General features: G+C 41.5%; 1 protein-coding gene across 1 annotated transcript; it reads right to left on the bottom strand.

The window, feature by feature from the left end:
* Nucleotides 1–64: 64 nt before the first annotated feature.
* LOC145458531 (allene oxide synthase-lipoxygenase protein-like) lies at nt 65–18,118 on the bottom strand. Its single transcript, XM_080336933.1, has 16 exons — nt 17,578–18,118; nt 15,495–15,602; nt 14,826–15,015; nt 14,635–14,763; nt 12,228–12,482; nt 10,681–10,771; nt 10,551–10,616; nt 9,131–9,221; nt 8,796–9,050; nt 6,593–6,785; nt 6,446–6,526; nt 5,656–5,774; nt 4,134–4,256; nt 3,271–3,405; nt 2,867–2,965; nt 65–281 (listed from the first exon to the last, which is right to left on the bottom strand). Exons 2-16 carry the CDS (start codon nt 15,543–15,545, stop codon nt 102–104), a joined length of 2,058 nt encoding a protein of 685 aa, XP_080193059.1. The 5' UTR covers nt 15,546–15,602; nt 17,578–18,118; the 3' UTR covers nt 65–101.
* Between the last annotated feature and the right edge of the window lie 84 nt (nt 18,119–18,202).

Raw genomic sequence — 18,202 nt, 5'->3', positions numbered from 1 at the left:
CGAACCATCTCACTTGCTGCATCATCACCCAACTACCTTCCAAACCCAAACACCACGCAAATGATTAATACATGCCACAGTTACATTCATTACACGCAAAATCAAATCGATATACTGCTTGCAATTTTCCCTGGGAGAAGCCATTTGTAAGGGTACTGGACTTCGCTGTTTCGCTTTCTCACGTCTTTCGCGTAGTTGTCAAGCTGTCTTCGAAATTCCTTTATGGCTGCTTTCGCTTCCTTGTCCACGAAGAGTTTGACCGGGTAATCGCCCAGGAGAATCTACACGTGAAAATTTTCGAAGGAATCGAAAAATCTATACGATGAAGCCTTGTTTCAATGTGTCAACTCACAAGTCTACGAGAGTGGATTCAATAAAATACAGGATACAAACATGCATTATGCATTCAATAAAATACAGGATATATACATGTTCATTATTCATATACAGTGCTGTTAAAAATATTTGCATTACGTATTTTTTTGCCTTTTCCGTGGATAAATTGCCTCTCCTAAGATATCTGACGACATCAATCACATAATCTACATCAGAGGTCTCAAACACGCGGCCCGCGAGAGCATTTTGTGCGGCCCGCGACGGCATTTTGGATTTTCAAGTATTGGACAATGTATTCCAGTGCCACATATCTTTTTTAGATATAAGAACTTGAAGTTCAACCTAAAACTGCTATAAAAACACTGAAATCTCAACAAACTACACTACCACATCACTTTTAAGAGCTACCATGTGGTAGAAGATCAGCTATTACGTCACAATTCTAGTTCATGATGAAAAAACATGACCCGTTGATGATTCGTGATTGAAAATATTGTGATTTGGTTTTGTGCGATCTTTCGTAAAATTACTCGATTTCGGAATGACTGGGTGATTAAATAAAAATTACTCGAGTTGAGTCGAGTCAAACGTTAAAATTGGAGAAGGACTTGCGACGCGGAACGTTGACTTGGCAATCCTACGGACGTAACAGTCTATATGAAATTGTCATGGGGAACAGTAATTATATCAAAAGGTGGTAGCTTGCGTTGCGTAGGGTATATATAGCTATCTAATCAGGTCAGTATGGCAACCATTGGTCTTATGTGACCCCGTGACGTATAGTTGGTTACATGTTACGTGTTGTCTGATATCTTTATATCTTTATCCATGTTATTATCGGTGGCGAGTAAGGTAGTAGTACGCTCCACAGCTGTAACACCAATGAATTCATGGGCGATTGAACATTTATATTCTTAACCAGGGTCCGTAGACCCCTTCGGGGCACGGAGCACCACATCATGGGGTACAAGATGCATTGTGGAATTAGGCCTATATGCTGGGGAATATTTTCTTGCCAATTTACTCAACTGGAAAATGGTCTTCGCGCTACGCGCGATTTTACGTATATGGGCTTTCTAATTTTAATATAGGTACAATCAGAAATTGTGTTGAAAATGAACAGGGGCTACGAGAAATCTTATTGGAAGCACGAGGGGTACGATCGCTAAGGTTAAGAAATAATGTTATTACTATGGTTCAATACTGATTATATTCAAGTTGTTATTGATATGTTCCAATAATAATCGAAGGCAAAATATGACGCTGCTTTAATTTGACTTTGGCAATGACATAGCAACAATAGCCTATACTTATCACGACTATATCATAACCCGGATTACGCTACACCGCTCAAATGCTCTGATATCAGATCAATCTTCAGTAGATTTTAAAATATTATACATAAAATTGTGGCACGTCCAAGGTTTTCTAGCTGCAATATTATAACCCGACAGTTTGACGATGTCATGAGCAATGCTTCCTCTAATTTTTGACGCATCTGCCCAGACTCACCAACTCACTGCGCAGATCCATGGAAAACAGTGCGAAACGACTAAAACACTGTCATCTCTTCGGATTTTCGTGCGCAACTTGGATTTTCTGTGCGCAGAGACCTTGTCAGTACTTCGCATTTGCGCACGTGCGCAGCTTAGAGGGAACATTGGTCATGATGCATCCTCTCGCATGATGTCTATAACTCATTATTTCAATAAATAATGCCCGGCATAAAATCAATTTTATTCAAATATTTGAAAATATGATTTCTTTCCATGTCAAGCGTGAATAGTACGATAGTAAATTACATATTCATGATGTTTCTGGAATGCCTGTCTTCAAGCTCCCGTCAAAAAAGGCCTACTTGAAAATTCTGCGTTGAATATCCCTATTATTGGAGGTGCGGCCCGCGGCGTCATCAAAACTAAGAAATTGGCCGTCGAGCACATTTGAGTTTGAGACCTCTGATCTACATTCTATAACAAAGTCGAAGAACGCTATTTTGGTTCCATTTGCACCTTCTTTTGACCGATTTTGATTTATTGGATAAATATCGCAACACATCGAAACTTTGAGAAGATAAAAATAAATGTGCGATTTCACCTGCAATACTATTCGCTAACGTGCAAGAAGCAACACTAGGTCCGCAGAGTAACGACATTGCAGTCAATTGCAGCCCGATTGTAGCTTATGACGTAACTACAAATGTATTTGTGACGCATGCGTCCTCGGAAACAGTAAACGCAGAATATTTGCAGATTTTACATGTGAAGTTTTTTGTCGGGGCTGCATGAGCAATGAGTTTTCGACTAGGTGCTACATATGTTGCTTACAGCATTCCGTTCAGTAGACAGAATGCGTTACTAATACTCATCCGACATCAATGAATAGTTTGATCCATGAACAATTGAACATATAGGTAGCTACTCCTACTACCACATCGCTAATATAGCCCCGTGTCCCGGAAATCAGCAATCCGTTGCCTACTGCAAGGTGGTCAAAGTATATTATGAAAATATAACTGAGCTTGACCAACCTCATCTGGTGCGTAGCTTGACAAAGAAGCGGTGATGGCAATTCCGATTAAAGACTGCTCCACACCTGGCAGTGATTTCAATATTCTTTCCATTGTCGCCTGAATAATTTGCGCATGGGTGAAATACGCATTGCTATACTTGATGGCATGATCATTTCAGACGCGCTAAGGACGCAGCAGCCATGTTCAATGTTTAGTTCATGCTTAAGTTGACCTCGAGTCGGCTATACCGATAAGTCGATGATAAGTCTTTCATATTCCGGTATTGACACTTCCCAAACGGTTGAATGCTCAGGAAGTGCGTGAAGGCGAAATCACAACCGGTGATTACTCGTAAAATCACAGGAATTCGTCGGTTTACGGATGTAACATGCTATGCGCCAGCAATCTGCAGACGAGCTTACCTCGCCCTTTTTATGTGGCGGTTGCATCATGGCAAACGGGTTGTTCGGAACGTATTTGTACTGATCGAATTGCGGGAAATTAACGGCGGAGTGATGCACAGAGCTGGTGAAGATGACGGACGTGCAAAGTTGAATCTGCAAAACACCAGGCCAGTATAACGAGCATTCGCTTACAGTGTTCGCTTACAGCTTACACTATCACGAAGGGCAAAGATCAAATTGCATATCAAACGATAAAGTGCAAAAAGAATGGAGTCAAAAGTTGGATTCAATAGGAATAGTTATTTACGTTCGGTCCAGCAAGAACTATACGCAGATTTTCGGACAGTGATAGTTCGACAATTGTTGAAGAAGCACCGTGGCTGTTTTCAATTTACCATCATCGTACACTCCAGTCATTATATTGGCGATTCAATGTTCCAAGAGTTGGTAAACTATAGTCATCATTGCTACTCAGGTGGAAGTAGAACTAATACTGTAAATCTGTGCTCAGTTACAAGTAGAAGTAGCGATTTGCCTTGGTCGAGGCGTCGCATACTTTTTGTAATCATTCGTAGGTGACGATATTAGAATTGAAAGATGTACCATTCCAGCTAACATTACTGACAACGGAAATATCGCCACCATCTGATCCGCGTCAGCGTTGTCTCAAAAAAAACCAAAGGTGGGACGTGCTATAAGTCGGCAGCTACGGAATTAGAATAAAGAGTATCGGAATAAAGAATATCGGCCTGGTATGTGAATGACCATTGCAATCAAAAACACGAAGAATACCACAAATAAACGAGACCAGTGCAGCCACTAAATGATAATTTGACCAATGAATAAGCGCTTGACATTTGGCGTTTCGCCCGCCTTCTTACCAGTTGATCGACTGTGCGCAGAGGAAACGGCAAACCCTTGCGGTTCTTCTCATCTTCCCAGCCAATGCCTTCGGTGGCAAGATCATCCATCATGTCTTGCAAGAATCTGTCGGCCACAACGTCCTGACGTGAAGGCGTTAGAAGTTTGTCACGTATAGGTATAGCATAGCCTATTATAATCTACCCCAGAGGTTTTCAACATATGGACCATGGCGTGGTTTTCAGTGGGCCACATAGCTCGTCAGACATGCAGCTGTCTTCAAACTGTGTGTCGAGAAGACGTCGACCTTTTTCAGTAATTGGCTTACAAAATTTAGAGCTTCACCACGGAAAATCCGAACTTGGGCCGCGACCACAAAAAGGATTGAGAGCACTGGTCTACAAGAGGACTATAGACGATATTGAACTGTATTTGACAATTTTTGATACCTCGCATGTATATTAGGGCTGTTCAAAAATAACTTTTTTTCCGGATTCCAGCCATTCACTTATTAAATTGTCAGGTTTTCATAAAAACGCTCCACACCAAATTTGGTTCCATTTTAACAAGCATTGGACTCCGCAGATCCAATTAAAAATTTTAATTTATTAGGGAAAATTAAAAAAAAAAAAATTCAATTTTTGCTGTCAACCCCATGAAATTGTTGGGCTGTCTTCAAAGACGATGCAAAACAAATTTGTCTCAATTCCGACCAGTAGAAGTGTAGTTTTGTGAGTTTATCCTTGATAATCCTAGGATTATCCTCTATCTGTGGATAATCCGCGGATTATCATCGAATATCTCACATAGCTCCGCTTCTACTGGTCGGAATTGAGTCAAATTTGTTTTGCATCGTCTTTGAAGACAGCTCAACAATTCCATGAGGTTGGCAGAAAAATTTGTAGTTTTTTTTTAATTTTCCCTAATTAATCAAAAAATTTAATTGGATCTGCAGAGTCCTATACTTGTTACAATTGAACCAAATTTGGTTGTGCAGCGATTTTTAGGGTAACCTGACAATTTATTCACTGAATGGCTGGAATCCGGGAAAAAAAGATATTTTTGAACAGCCCTAACGTATATTGCGCAATTGTTCAGCTTTACATCATACACCGTTCAGAATGTGTGGCGAGATAGCGCGTAGTGGTATGATCCACAGCTGCAACACCAATGGCTTGGCGGTTCGACTCCGATCGAGGTCGACTCCAGAATCCCTACCTATAAGTGTTGGAGGTTTATCTAGGCTCCTCCTCGCCAACACATCCGTGTAAGCGGTGTCTTATAAAAGCCTGTAGAAGTGGGCCGTGCTTCAGGTCGGCATTTACGGAATAAAAATGAAGAAAATTGGACTGGTGTAAATGACCATAGTAGTCGACAAACATCATGAATACCGCAAACAACAGCAACCATTCAGGTACCAAATGAGTGTTGGAAATAGCAATTCAACTACACTGAACCAGGACGCTCTCGGACCATGTAATTATACCCCAGCTATATAGAGCATATAGTTTGAGGTATATAACGTTGACATGATATACTGACTTCTTCGACAGGGTAGTAATGCCGGATTATAGTCGAAACGAAGTGTTCGATGATTTCCCAAAGCTTCGTAGCATCGTCACGATAGTAAAATTTTGGAAGGAGCTTCGGGTCATGCAAACCTAGACAAGTGCGCAAATTAAAAGAGATATATTCAGCAGCGATGGTGTAAGTTGTCATCATCGGTATTCAAAGTACAAGTAGAAGTAACGTAATGAATTTCGGCTCAAGCACAAGTAGAAGTATAACTTGGTACATTTCCCCTGAAGTACTGATTTCCAAGACATACAACGAGTACTATACAATAGGAATTGGAAAATATATGTCCGAAAAGTACTCAAGTCAGTAGTTTCAGCAGAAGCGAAAGTATGATCTCTAAAACATAACCAGTTTTTTGAGTAGGTTCCTACATAGGAAAAAAAAACTATTTGAGTACTTCGGAAATGTAGAAGTACGTCATTACTGACCACCTCCGATATTCATAGTGGGCCTGATCTCGCCCATGTAAATGGGCAAGTGAATGTAGAAGTGGTGAAGCAATTGGAAAGTACTTGAGATCGTACAGGTCTTTGCGAAGTAGTCAGGGAGGATATTCGGGTAACGTTTCGCCGCAAGTCCTCAAGATTTGTCTACTCAAAGGTGTGAAGAAAGAGTGTAATCGGAAATTATTTAAACTCCGAAACTGAGTCCACTCCCAGTATTGTTCGCGGTGAATGGTCTTAAAAATTATAAGTATAGCCTGTGCATCTACGCTTCTGTATTGCAGCGAATAAATTCGACTTGACAAAATCACCTCTTTTCTTCAGCAACTCCGGGATCTTCAAATCCTCCATATCGAAAGTTTTGAACATTTCGCGTGCGGTGTCTTCTCCCTCTAGAAGAGATTATTGCGAATCAAAAGACCGTAGCTTCCGTTTCGACCAAGGCAACTTTGAATTACCAAGTGCCAGCGCCTTGTTGGCGCTGGAGCTGGCCAGAATGAGGTTCTGCCTGGCGAGAACGTTGATCACTGTAACCGTTTGCAGATGCGGTCTCAGCAGCTTGTAAATAGGGTGAGACCGAGGTAGGTCTCGGAACACTGCGACAGCGAAGGATTCCATGACGCCGTGCGTCAGTGCAAAATGATAGTACCACTAAAATGGAAGCAGAATCCGATTTAGTCTATCATCCACAGGCACAATATACATTATATAGATTACATAACATTGCACTCCCAGCGAAAAGCGTGTGTAATCACACCCAAAGGGTGGTCCACGAAAACATTGCTTATTTCCGATTTACACGGCGGTTATAAATGCTACGTGCCTACCTGCACACCTTCCCACGTCCCAGCGTACAAGCAGGGCAGGAACTGCCGAACCCTAAACCCTCCAATAGGGGTGGCCCGAGCTCGAAGGGGGGCTAAAATTATTTCGCAAATCAACATAAAATACAGCGTATTGAGGGAAATTTAGGTATATAGGGAAATTGATACGACTCAAAATCTTCTTCGCGCGATTTAATGTAACTAATTGGCTGCTTTTAATTGAACCCTCCGCGCCCCAAGACAATGTACGCATCATTTATTTAAAAAAAAACTTATGAAGTTTCGGCCAACATACGACCCCGCGCAGTGTGTTTACAAGTAATACCTTGGCCAAAAATTACAGCCGCATGTTGGCTGAAAGCATCGATATATATATTGTCCATAGGCGCCTAGGAGGCCGGCGCGAAATAGTCAAGTCACCACCTCCCTCAGCTCTATCGGTAAATCTGATCGCGTGGGCCAAGAGGGGATAAAAAATAAATTGCAATATATGCAAAGCGCGAAGAAAAATTTCATTGTAGGAAATTAAAGGAATATTGCATACACGTTAAGCGATCGCTTTGGTGCCGTCGCGGCCCATGTTTGGGTGGTGGCCCATACTTTAATAACTAAGGCAAGTTTTTGTTGCACTAAAATCGCGAGAAGGTTGCATTTAATTTTAACAAAAGTTGAAGTAAAAAGTTGCATTTATAATTTTTGTTCAATTATCACAGGGTATGAGATGCTCAAAAGGTTCCGTTGTCTAACCTAGTTCCTGCACAGCTATCAAATTTGTTACTTTATGGCCATTTAACGCACGATCTGGCGAAACCGCCAAAAATTCGACGCATAGCAAGAAAATTACGCATTGCGAGAAAAATTACCCCCCAAAAGCCAAACAGCATAGCTATAACCTCCTCCCCCTAAGACAAGATAAATAACACAGCCCAAACCCTAGGTCTGCAAGCTTGACCCAAGGCATTACACAGAAACTCACTCTCGGCGATGGGAAACTATTTCAAATTTAAACGACAGAATTAATAGAACGAACTATTTACATATTGCTCGGACACGGTCGTGCTTGGCAGGGGTAGTTCAACTTCTTGCTTGCAAACCATTGTGTCATACATAACAGTGAGATGCAGCTAGGCCATCATATAGCTCTTTGTTTTGTAAATCAAAGAGAATAGAATTATACTAAAAATATTTTACAGCATGTTTATAAATCACTCCTTTACATTTCAACGCAATATTTGATAAAAGTTGCAGTAAAAATTGGCATGAAAAATAGAGAAAAGTTGCAAAAAGTTGCACTATAAAATCCCTCCAAACAGCTTCAAACATCATAGTACATTGATTATGAGTATCTAGGAAGCTGTCGGAAGCTGTAAAAAAAGGTTGCGAAAACCTGCCTTATTAATAACCCAAGCTCTAAAAGCTAGAGCTCATCAGCAACGAAGTACTTCTACATTTCCGTAGTTTACTCAAGTATAGGTTACACTCCTTGTTTTAATAAATACCATCATTTAAATACTACTTCTACATCAGTTTTTATAATCTGAAGAACTACCCTTTGCATATTTGTTATTTTCAAGTGAAACGTGGTTTCTGTATGCACTTAACGTCCCGTCGCTGTGAAGTTAGACGATTCATAAGCAAGTTCAATTGCTGTAGTGTGGAGCGAAATTTCCGATGAAGAAGACTTATGAATATTGACTGCAAATGAGTGTGACGTCTGTTCTGTATGTAGGTATGTGTCTTGGTCTCTGGAGACTGGTCCAGCCAACCCCAGTGGTTAACTAGAGACACAGTTGAGAACCACTGCGTTACATACACGAATACACGAATGCCTATTTACCTCGTGCAAGCAGCCGAACGCAACTTTATGATACATCTTCGCCAACAACCAATCCAATTCCGAGTCCTCCGGAGTGAAGATAGTATCCGGATCTCCGGGAACCAACTGGATAGCGACCGGAAGCAGATCGCCGCTGCAATTCACGTGGTACAGACATATCGAGTCGGGACAATACAGCTGGTTGCCGTATTTGTCTTTGTTGCGATTCACATTCCTGATGATAGTGGTGAAATCCGCCATGTAGACTTTACCGGCCTACACCGATAAAGTGAAGATGCATTGGAATAAGTTAAACTTTTGTATATGCGAGGTGAAGCTCCGATCCTGTATACAACCTTCATTTCTTCAGACAAACTCTTTCCACCAAGCAAATTTGTCGGCACGTGTGCGTCGGTTATTTGGGAGGTTTCAGGAATCGTCGTGCATCTGCGAGATGGGCATTACGGCGTGTTGTATCAGCGAAATCACTAGTTCGACTATGACTATGCACATAATAAATTCGACTTCACGCTTTGCAGTATGTATGAGTTCACAAACAGCAATTTCATTATGGAATATAAAAGGTATAGGGAGATTATGAGCTTTTATTGATACAAAAGATGACATGTAATGTTCATGGCTGACGATGACAAATTTGCTATCTGACATTGTGAGCGTTTTCACAAAAGCGAACTATAGAGTAACCGTTGCCGCGAAGATGACCCTTTTCAAGTACCGTAACAAGCGAGTAAATATTAGGATTGTACATTTTCATACTTTGGTCAGTTTCTTCGGTCTATGAAGTCGTATACAGAAGCTTCGCAAATGCAAACGCAGATTTGAAAATTAGCATTAAAATCGATTTATCACCTCGCGATGTATTGTAGCCAATGTGACACTTGAAACAACCAGTGGTGTTGGCGGGAAAGTGTGTACATGTAGGTATGCGTACTGTAAATGTCCGCACCTACTCTATTTCGTGAATGCACGTAAAAACGTAGCACACTATCACGTATGCACTTCTTTCGACGTGCGAGGCGTTAATAAAACACCGATTTCAGTCGCGCCAGGGTTGTAATGACTCGAGTCAGACTTTTTGGTGACTCGACTTGAATCATGTTGTGTATTGAAACGACTATTAAACTCAAGTCATTGCGCATGACTTGGGACTATAAGTCATATGACTCGAGACTTAAACAGCCAACTTCGAAAAATAGTAAAGTTGCCACATTGTCTGTGGTATTCACGATCGACTACAACCGATAGGTACTGCAGCCGTGGATTATAACACTTGGTTACCTCGCCGCAAGTTACCACATTGTTGGCTTTTCGTCTATCAGTACTGATACTTGAAAATGGTACAGGAGACTGTTAAGAGTGAGGGAAATTGGTGTATTATGAATGCGAGGTATTCGATAGCACCCAAGCATAGTTGTAAAAAGGTGAGATGAACATGATTTGAACTCGAGCCTGATCATTGATCATCAATGAACACGATGACTTGGAATTGAACTCGATCCTCTGCACCCCGACCTGGACTCGGTGCCGGAATGAAAATGACTCGACTTGACTCGAATCTAAACTATAAAGTTATTATCGACTTTTGACTTGAAACCTTGTGACTTGATTACCTTACAACGCTGGGTCGCGCTCTAAAAAGTTTGAGAACCACCGCCCTACAAGATACGAGCACGTCATTCGGTCTAATTATGAGACCGCAGAAATTAGAGTCGTCGAGACAACAGGTGTTCTTGCTACTGAAACGAGACTTTCTACCTCTCCAGCGAAGTCGGTGCGATCCCGTTCAATTGCTGCCTTCCATACTCATCGTCAGACCGCCACCTGAAATAGATTTCACACCGACGTGACGTCACTGCCCGGTGCCACGTTACGGTCCAGTGATCACCTGTCGAGGAATTTCGATCGTTTTCCTGGTTCTTCGAAGACCTTGTACAGCATGTGGTAGCTTTCCAGACTGTTTAGCTGCGACTGCGTCACTGAAACGGACAGACGGTGTGAGCCGATGATTGCTGCCGCACGGACAATAATATATGACCCTCTCTTAGGTTACGTTGTGTAACTTAGTATGCTCAGATGTAAAACCTATACTTACGAGTCGGATTCTTGTGTTGGGCAATTAAGGGTGTCAGATCTCACTATTTATGCATTTGAGCAATTTTGGAAATATGCTGAAATATTTGTGAAATGTTTCTATGCTCTAATTTCGGGTTTTCCTGAAAAGGCCATTGGGTAATTGTATAGTGCGAAGCGAGCCAAGCCTAGTGTAGACATTTGACCATCTAGTGCTTATGAGCAATGAGCATTAACTCTTAGCGACATCAGTAATTTTATTTCTAATCTAATTTGGAATAGCTGAAAACTTTCTAGTTGCTCAACACTGACGGCGAATTAAGTTAAAATTGGCGGATCTTTGTCGACTACGTGGTGACTCACACCGCCTTCTGGTTAGAGGATTTATGTTTTATCGGCGGTTTTATAGCATCCATATAAACACTTCCCGCGGGAGACCTCATTCGCAACCCGCGTATCGAGTTAATTTGACACTCTGGACGCATTTGACCTATAGAAATATGATGTCGGATCTCCGCCTTATATAACTGCGCACTCAAGCCTATATACAGATACTTAAACAGTGTGAACGAAAATCGTGCACCATGACGATTTTCACCATAGCGTGTAGGGTAGAAATCGTGTAAACGGCACTTTCCGGAAAAAGTGTCATATATCCCTGGAGTGGAGCATAGGTTCTCTTCTTGCCACACCGATAAGGCGCAGATAGGTGGATAATCCGAAAATTATCAACGAAAAACTCAAATAACTCCGCTTCTACTAGTTGGAATTGAGTTAAATTTGTTTTGCATCGTCTTTGAAGACAACTCAATAATTTCATGGGGTTGACAGAAAAATTTGGATTTTTATTTTTATTTTCCTTATAAATTAAAAATTTAAATCGGCTCTGCAACGCTAATTTACAGTGGATATGCAGTAGCCTATGCTATGGCGGAAACGAGTTGAATTCACGTTATGCATCTATTTCCAACCACGTATTTACAGTGTATATGCAGTAGCCTATGCTATGGCGGAAACGAGTTGAATTCACGTTAAGGATCTATTTCCAACCACGTATTTACAGTGTATATGTAGTAGCCTATGCTATGGCGGAAACGAGGTGGATGCACGTTATGCATCTATTTCCAACCATGTATTTACAGTGTGTATGCAGTATAGCCTATGCTATGGCGGAAACGAGTTGAATGCACGTTATGCATGTATTTCCAACCATGTATTTACATTGTATATGCAGTAGCCTATGCTATGGCGGGAACGAGGTGAATGCACGTTATGCATCTATTTCCAACCCTGTATTTACAGTGTATATGCAGTAGCCTACGCTATGAAAACAAAAATAAAGGAAACAGCAGACAAAATTACTGGCAAGAAATTCCATGGCCTTCCGCACGCCCGCTGGTACCGAATTCTGCCCGAAAGACAGCGTCCACTGTTCGGTCGGTCTGAATATCAGCGGGACCTCCGTCATCGCAACGGCGTCGATGTACCTCGGCAAACTCCTGGTGGGGTCCGTGGGACCCGGGCGGCGCACCCAAGGCAGTCGCACCCGCGCGTGTTCCACCTCGCGCTTCAGTACGGACAGGACGTGCGCGTTGCCTACCTTGTGGTGCGGGGCAGCTGAAACGTAGAGTAGAGTTAACGCTGTAAATTCTACTCAATTACAAGTAAAATTAGTAATTCGCGAGGAATGAAAAAGCTACGCGGAATGGAAGTAGAAACGAAAGTGTGAAAATTGAGCAAGTAGAAGGAGTGTCAAAAGTAGAATCCGCCCAGGGGTCCCATACTTTAAGCGGTTAATCGGACGTGGCCACTTTCGAAATCAAAATTTTGTCAAAATTGTTGCGTTATAGGTCAAAAATTAATTGTCAAAATTGTTTACAAAGTCATAATTTGTTTTTGCAACCTGGATTTCGTTTGTGTCATAGATGTTTATACAGTCGGTGAACTTATCCTTTGACATTTTACATCTTGTAGCCTACTTTATAGGCCTAGCGTTGTCGACGGCCAATCGTCTGCTCATTGTGAATCATAAAAAGGTCAAATGAAGCGAATAGGTTGATATGGTGTTATGTTCAACTTACCGCAATATCCTAACCGAAGCAAGACTGAATGGGCATTGGTTCTTATATCAAGAAGAGCATGATGGAAAAATTGTAATGTAGACGACATTGTCAGAATGAAGCAACACGATGTGTCACCAGCAGTGCAAGCACTATTTCAGTATTGCCAGCCAACAACTGCTGCTGTTGAACTCCTCTCTCCCTACTTGGCAAGCTACCTAGTAAGGACCCGAGAATGTAGGAAAGTATCTTTCGTTGTATTACAGCAAATTTCAATTATGTCTACCATAATGCGTGATGTAGCAACTGGAATTCTTCATAGGTCCAGATTTCGTTAATATAAGGTTTTTTCATGTAAAAATTGGTCAGTTTTCAAGTCAAAAAAGTTTTTTCCGGATAAACTTCTTCGTAAGGATAGACAGTTCCAAACAGAAATGATTAGATTAGTAGTACAATTCTAAAATTATGCGCGAAAACACTGAATTTGCATACATGCGGGCAAAATTTCGTCATTTAATAAGTTTTTTAAGGTAAAAAAGTCTAAATTTTGATTTTTTGGGGACAAAAACTTCCGTTTTTTAGGTCCAAAAAATCGCCCTACTAATGACACTACATATATGTAGAATCTTCGTCATTATATTCAGTTACCGCGATACTGGAGCTATTTCACGGGGTTCGTATGACAATTTCACTCGTATAGGTGATGAAAACTCATCCCAAAATGCCTACTTGTAAATTGTAAAACGTATAGGTCGATTTCACTGATATCTGTTCAAGTAGAAGAGGATGTAGTCTAAAACGTAACAACTTGAGTAAGCGGTGCAGGTAGGAAAGCCTACTTGAGTACTCCGAGAAAAGGAGACAAACGCCGCGTAAAACGAATGGCCGTGCAAGAAGAAGTGCCACATGAGGGTGGGCAGGGCAGAGTCGAATATCTGACTGATTCAATTTCGAATCGATTTAAGCAGGCAGTAGGCACGTATAGGATTTACGACGCGATATAAGTCGCTATGAGTGTACCATTGACTATAGCGCTTTGTGGTAATTTCGCTCCCTCCAAGGTACCATCATACAATGTGCACGTTTTCGGTGTCGTGATAATAAAGACATACATGCATTCCATAGACGGGAAATGCGTCGAAACGATAATTTCTGGTGATAAAATAGTTTTCAATCAATACTCGACTCGAATTCCAGTGTTCAAATCGTTGTCGCCAGCCCTATAGTCGTATGCACGTTGACAGTTATCTGACTGTACAATGTATATATTCATTTCCTCTCCATATACGCGTAACGTCGTATTGTGAGATTTGTGACTTAGTATGATTAGTAACAAGCATATGACTAATCAAGCATGTCGGCATAGCAACTTGAGGAAAAGCTATGGTAACGCTTCATAGCATATTTATATTATATTTTTTGTGACTTGCTTGGAAGCATATAACGCATAATTAAATGAACAAAATTCGGCAATGATTATAGCTGGTTCAATAGCACCCAGACGATTAGAAGAGATAAGATATACTGGTTCATAGTTCATTTTATCTGTAATCGATGTGGGTTGCTAGACCTTGAGTGGAGACGAACATTTCTGTTACGTCAAAACGTACCGATTCTGGTCCCAGTGATTAAGACGGGAAAATAGACAAGAGATACTGCGCAGATGCACTTATTTCTACCGTCAAACAATTCAGGTGTAAACAACTAACCTTTACCGGTAGGAATGCTCAATTCCGTTTCAACCCAGTCATATACCGGAAACACAGCTTTTCTGCCATGGAACCACACTTTAACTCGGCGTACGCCCCAAGGATCTTTAGTTTTGACCTTTCCCACTTCTATGAATCGAACACTTTCCGTAATCAATATATCGAGATTTAAACGCTGTCGACCTCCCTACCCAGTTTGACGAGAACGGGCAATCCAACATTTATTGCGCTCTTCACGAAAATATCTTTACTTCCCCTGGAGAAATTGTCGCCGCCGAGTTCATTTAATTGTATCGGTCCTGTCACTTTTCCGTCTTCGCCCGTCAATTCAACGAACAGCACATTGTCCTTTCCTCCGGCGCCGACATACGCGTTCGCTGTCTGTTAAAGACATTGGCCTTATCGGTGGTGGCCAGGTGGGTGTCATGCAGGTCGCTATCTATCGTCATGATAAATCGATTAGTTGCAGCCACAAAAATGCCATATAGTACGGGACGTATCCTCTATTTAGATGTTGGGAAATTGAGCATGCGAAACAATAGCATGCGACGATAGAGCATGGGTATATGGCTAAGGTTCGGCTTGGGGTTACGGTTTGTGTAGGTTCAGCGTTAATTTTCGGGCTAGTATTCACAGGCTCATGTGTTTAACGCTCAAATCCGAGCAAAAACGTAATTTAGTAGAACGTGTCCGCTATTACAGCTGTTACGTGTGATGCTTGGAGAAAGGTCCGTGTGGAAAACCGGAGATGACAAGCAAAAACATGCGGCACTTCAGTAAGGGTTCGGGTTACGGATTCGTTTTACGGAGTGAAGTGTGGTCCGTGGAAAACTGAACATGCAAAACAATAGCACCTGTACCTCAATAACGATTTTGTATTCCACTTTTTCTCTTTTTGCGACCTGTTCCATGGCTATTTCTATCGGGAGCCGACGTGATACAAAGTAGGATATTTCTAGCTTGAAGCTCTGAAAGTTATGAGCAACAGAATACTTTGATTACTTATAAAATAGAACTGCCTGCACTGCACCCTAAATAAGATGCAGTCTAAGTTTGCCCGCAGTTATTTCCGGCAAGAAGCCACGTTAAAGTAGCTACTCAGTTGCAGCTAAAACAAAATTTCAACTGTCCCCGTTGCACGCTATAGTTGTACAAATAAATTTATATGGTGACGAGGCTACGTGTCTCTGCTGCTAAACCCGGTATGAAATTGCTGTCACGATTTCTGGCACTTGCTGGACACAGTTTCCCGACGCGACCTCCATATCTAGTCCAGAGGTTCTCAACCTTTTGTTAGCTGAGGCCCATTTTGCGGTTTGAAAATGTTCTGTGGCCCACCTCTTATATTAGAGTCATAGTCCTGTTCAATGCATGCTAATCGACGACTGCGCCAATATCCCTATTTATTTAAAATATGCGCATTTTTTTCTTGCTGATCGTATTTATATCTAGACCTCTCAGGACATGAAATCGCGTGGGGCGCAACGAACATTTTCAAGTTGAATAAATATCCTCGAACAAGCGACCAACGAAATAATTTTGGGCCCATCGAGCTCCCCCATTTGAGGGTTTGCATGCGAAAGTTACGGTCCTGGTAGATCGTAGGCTATAACTCCTATGTACATGATAATAGCCCGCTGCCCCACTCGCGTCACGAAGCAACGGTATAATCCCCGCATCCACTGTGTGATTGCGGTTTTAGTTCCACTACTGTGAAGAATAATCATAAAAAATCATAAATAAACATAATCATTGTGGGCCAGCTTCAAACAAGTCTTTGGTAAATGAGGTACAAAAGAGAAGTGGAAAAAGAATTTTTTAACATGAAAGCTGTCTTACACCTATTGAAGTTGCGATGTCAGAACATTCAATCTAATGATACAATCAGTTCATGTGACTCGTACATTATGTACAATCATTTCCAGGCCGGACATTTTGAAACGACTTCAAAGACGAATGCACCCCGCTAAATCCTCAACCCATTACGATTCGTTGCGGTGGTGCCGTATTAACTTCACCGGCATTTGATAATAATTAATAATAATTTGCAATTATAGCTATTTTTATGTTAAATGATACGATCTGTCGAAGTACCGACACCGTAAATCTACATCAAATATATCTACACTTCTGTCCGGGTTTATTGCATACCCTTTTCGACGGCATACGACATATGACCCTGCCGGAATACTTGGTTACTTCAGCATTACCTTCCAGTTATTACATATTTGATGCGTATGCATCTACATTATTCCCAATCAGACCAGAAGGCACAGTACATGTAGCGTACAACGGAAACTCGACAAGTATGGCGAGCATACATGGAAGTTGTAAGATTCCGTGCTGTTGCATCATCAGCAAAGTGATTGGCACATCATGTTTTCCACGCACTATGTAAAAAATGATGGGACTCTAGACTAATATGAAGGTCGCGTCGAGCAAGTGGAAGCGAACAAATCGCCCCAGCGATTTCACAACGGGTTAAGCCGCGCAACCATCGAAATTTATTTATGCAACTTGCGTGCAATGGGGAATTGGGGATAGTTGGAATTCCCCTTTAGCTGCAGTTCCAATACTGTGGCTTTCTGAAGGAAGTGACAACGGCCAAAATAACTTCCCGATTTCATGTTCAATTTGAGACCACATCATATTTAGAGTGCAGTCGCTTCCTAGCTCGGGATGGAAACCACTACTTAACGTTACTGCCCGCCCGACAATCAATTGACTGGTTCTCCACGAATCTTCGCGGAATGTACGTACTTGTAAGCATTGCAAATCGTACACCACACAATCGCATATTTGCAACGCAGACTGTACCGTTGAGCTGCAAATTGAATATGTCGTCAGAAACGAGACGTCTCGAATCTTAATACATTAGCACTGAGCAGTACGCCGAAGTGTTGTTTCCGATGCAGTACCGTTATTCTAATCGACCAAACTCACGTTTCGGAATTGAGCACTGAAGTAGCAAATGGTTCGTTCGGTCGACTATGATACATAGGTTACTTGAGTTCACCGAGCTTCTGCCAATATTCCCATTTATTTGCCTTGTTACGTGCGTTACCTTTGATAATACTTTCTCATTGGGCATGCGCACAGCAGTCGCAAATGGCCTGAAGCTGTAGCGGTAAACTATAGAAATTAAATTGTTTAATTTCTACAGGTAAACAAAACATATACGGCAGCACAAAGCGCGTTAGAAATTAGCAGAATCAGCTACGATGCTGAATACATCCGCTGAAAGTCAATAAGCTATGCAAGACGACTAACATTCCCGATGATCTCGTAGTAGTGAAGTCTCTGAAAATGTGTATACTGTATACTGATTTGTATATCGAAATCTAGCAACTATCTGCAACAACTATACAGTATACATACCACATCTGCATTCTCTTGAGACTTTTGTGCCTTTCATAACTTTCAAGCCTAACACTTAGATGCCAGTGGCCTACTAGTTGAACGTTCACAAGAATTGAACCATAGCGAACACTAATACATTTGATTAAAGTCGATTTACCATTACGTTGCCAAACTTACGTATTCCTGCCATAAGTGAACACTGAACGGA

Source organism: Botryllus schlosseri, chromosome 16, assembly GCF_051294905.1.
Source record: "Botryllus schlosseri isolate E-star chromosome 16, Bs_hap1, whole genome shotgun sequence".
In the NCBI taxonomy this organism is placed as follows: Eukaryota; Metazoa; Chordata; class Ascidiacea; order Stolidobranchia; family Styelidae; genus Botryllus; species Botryllus schlosseri.
The sequence above is the reverse complement of the archived record's forward strand: the minus strand, read 5'-3'. Positions and strand labels throughout refer to the sequence as shown.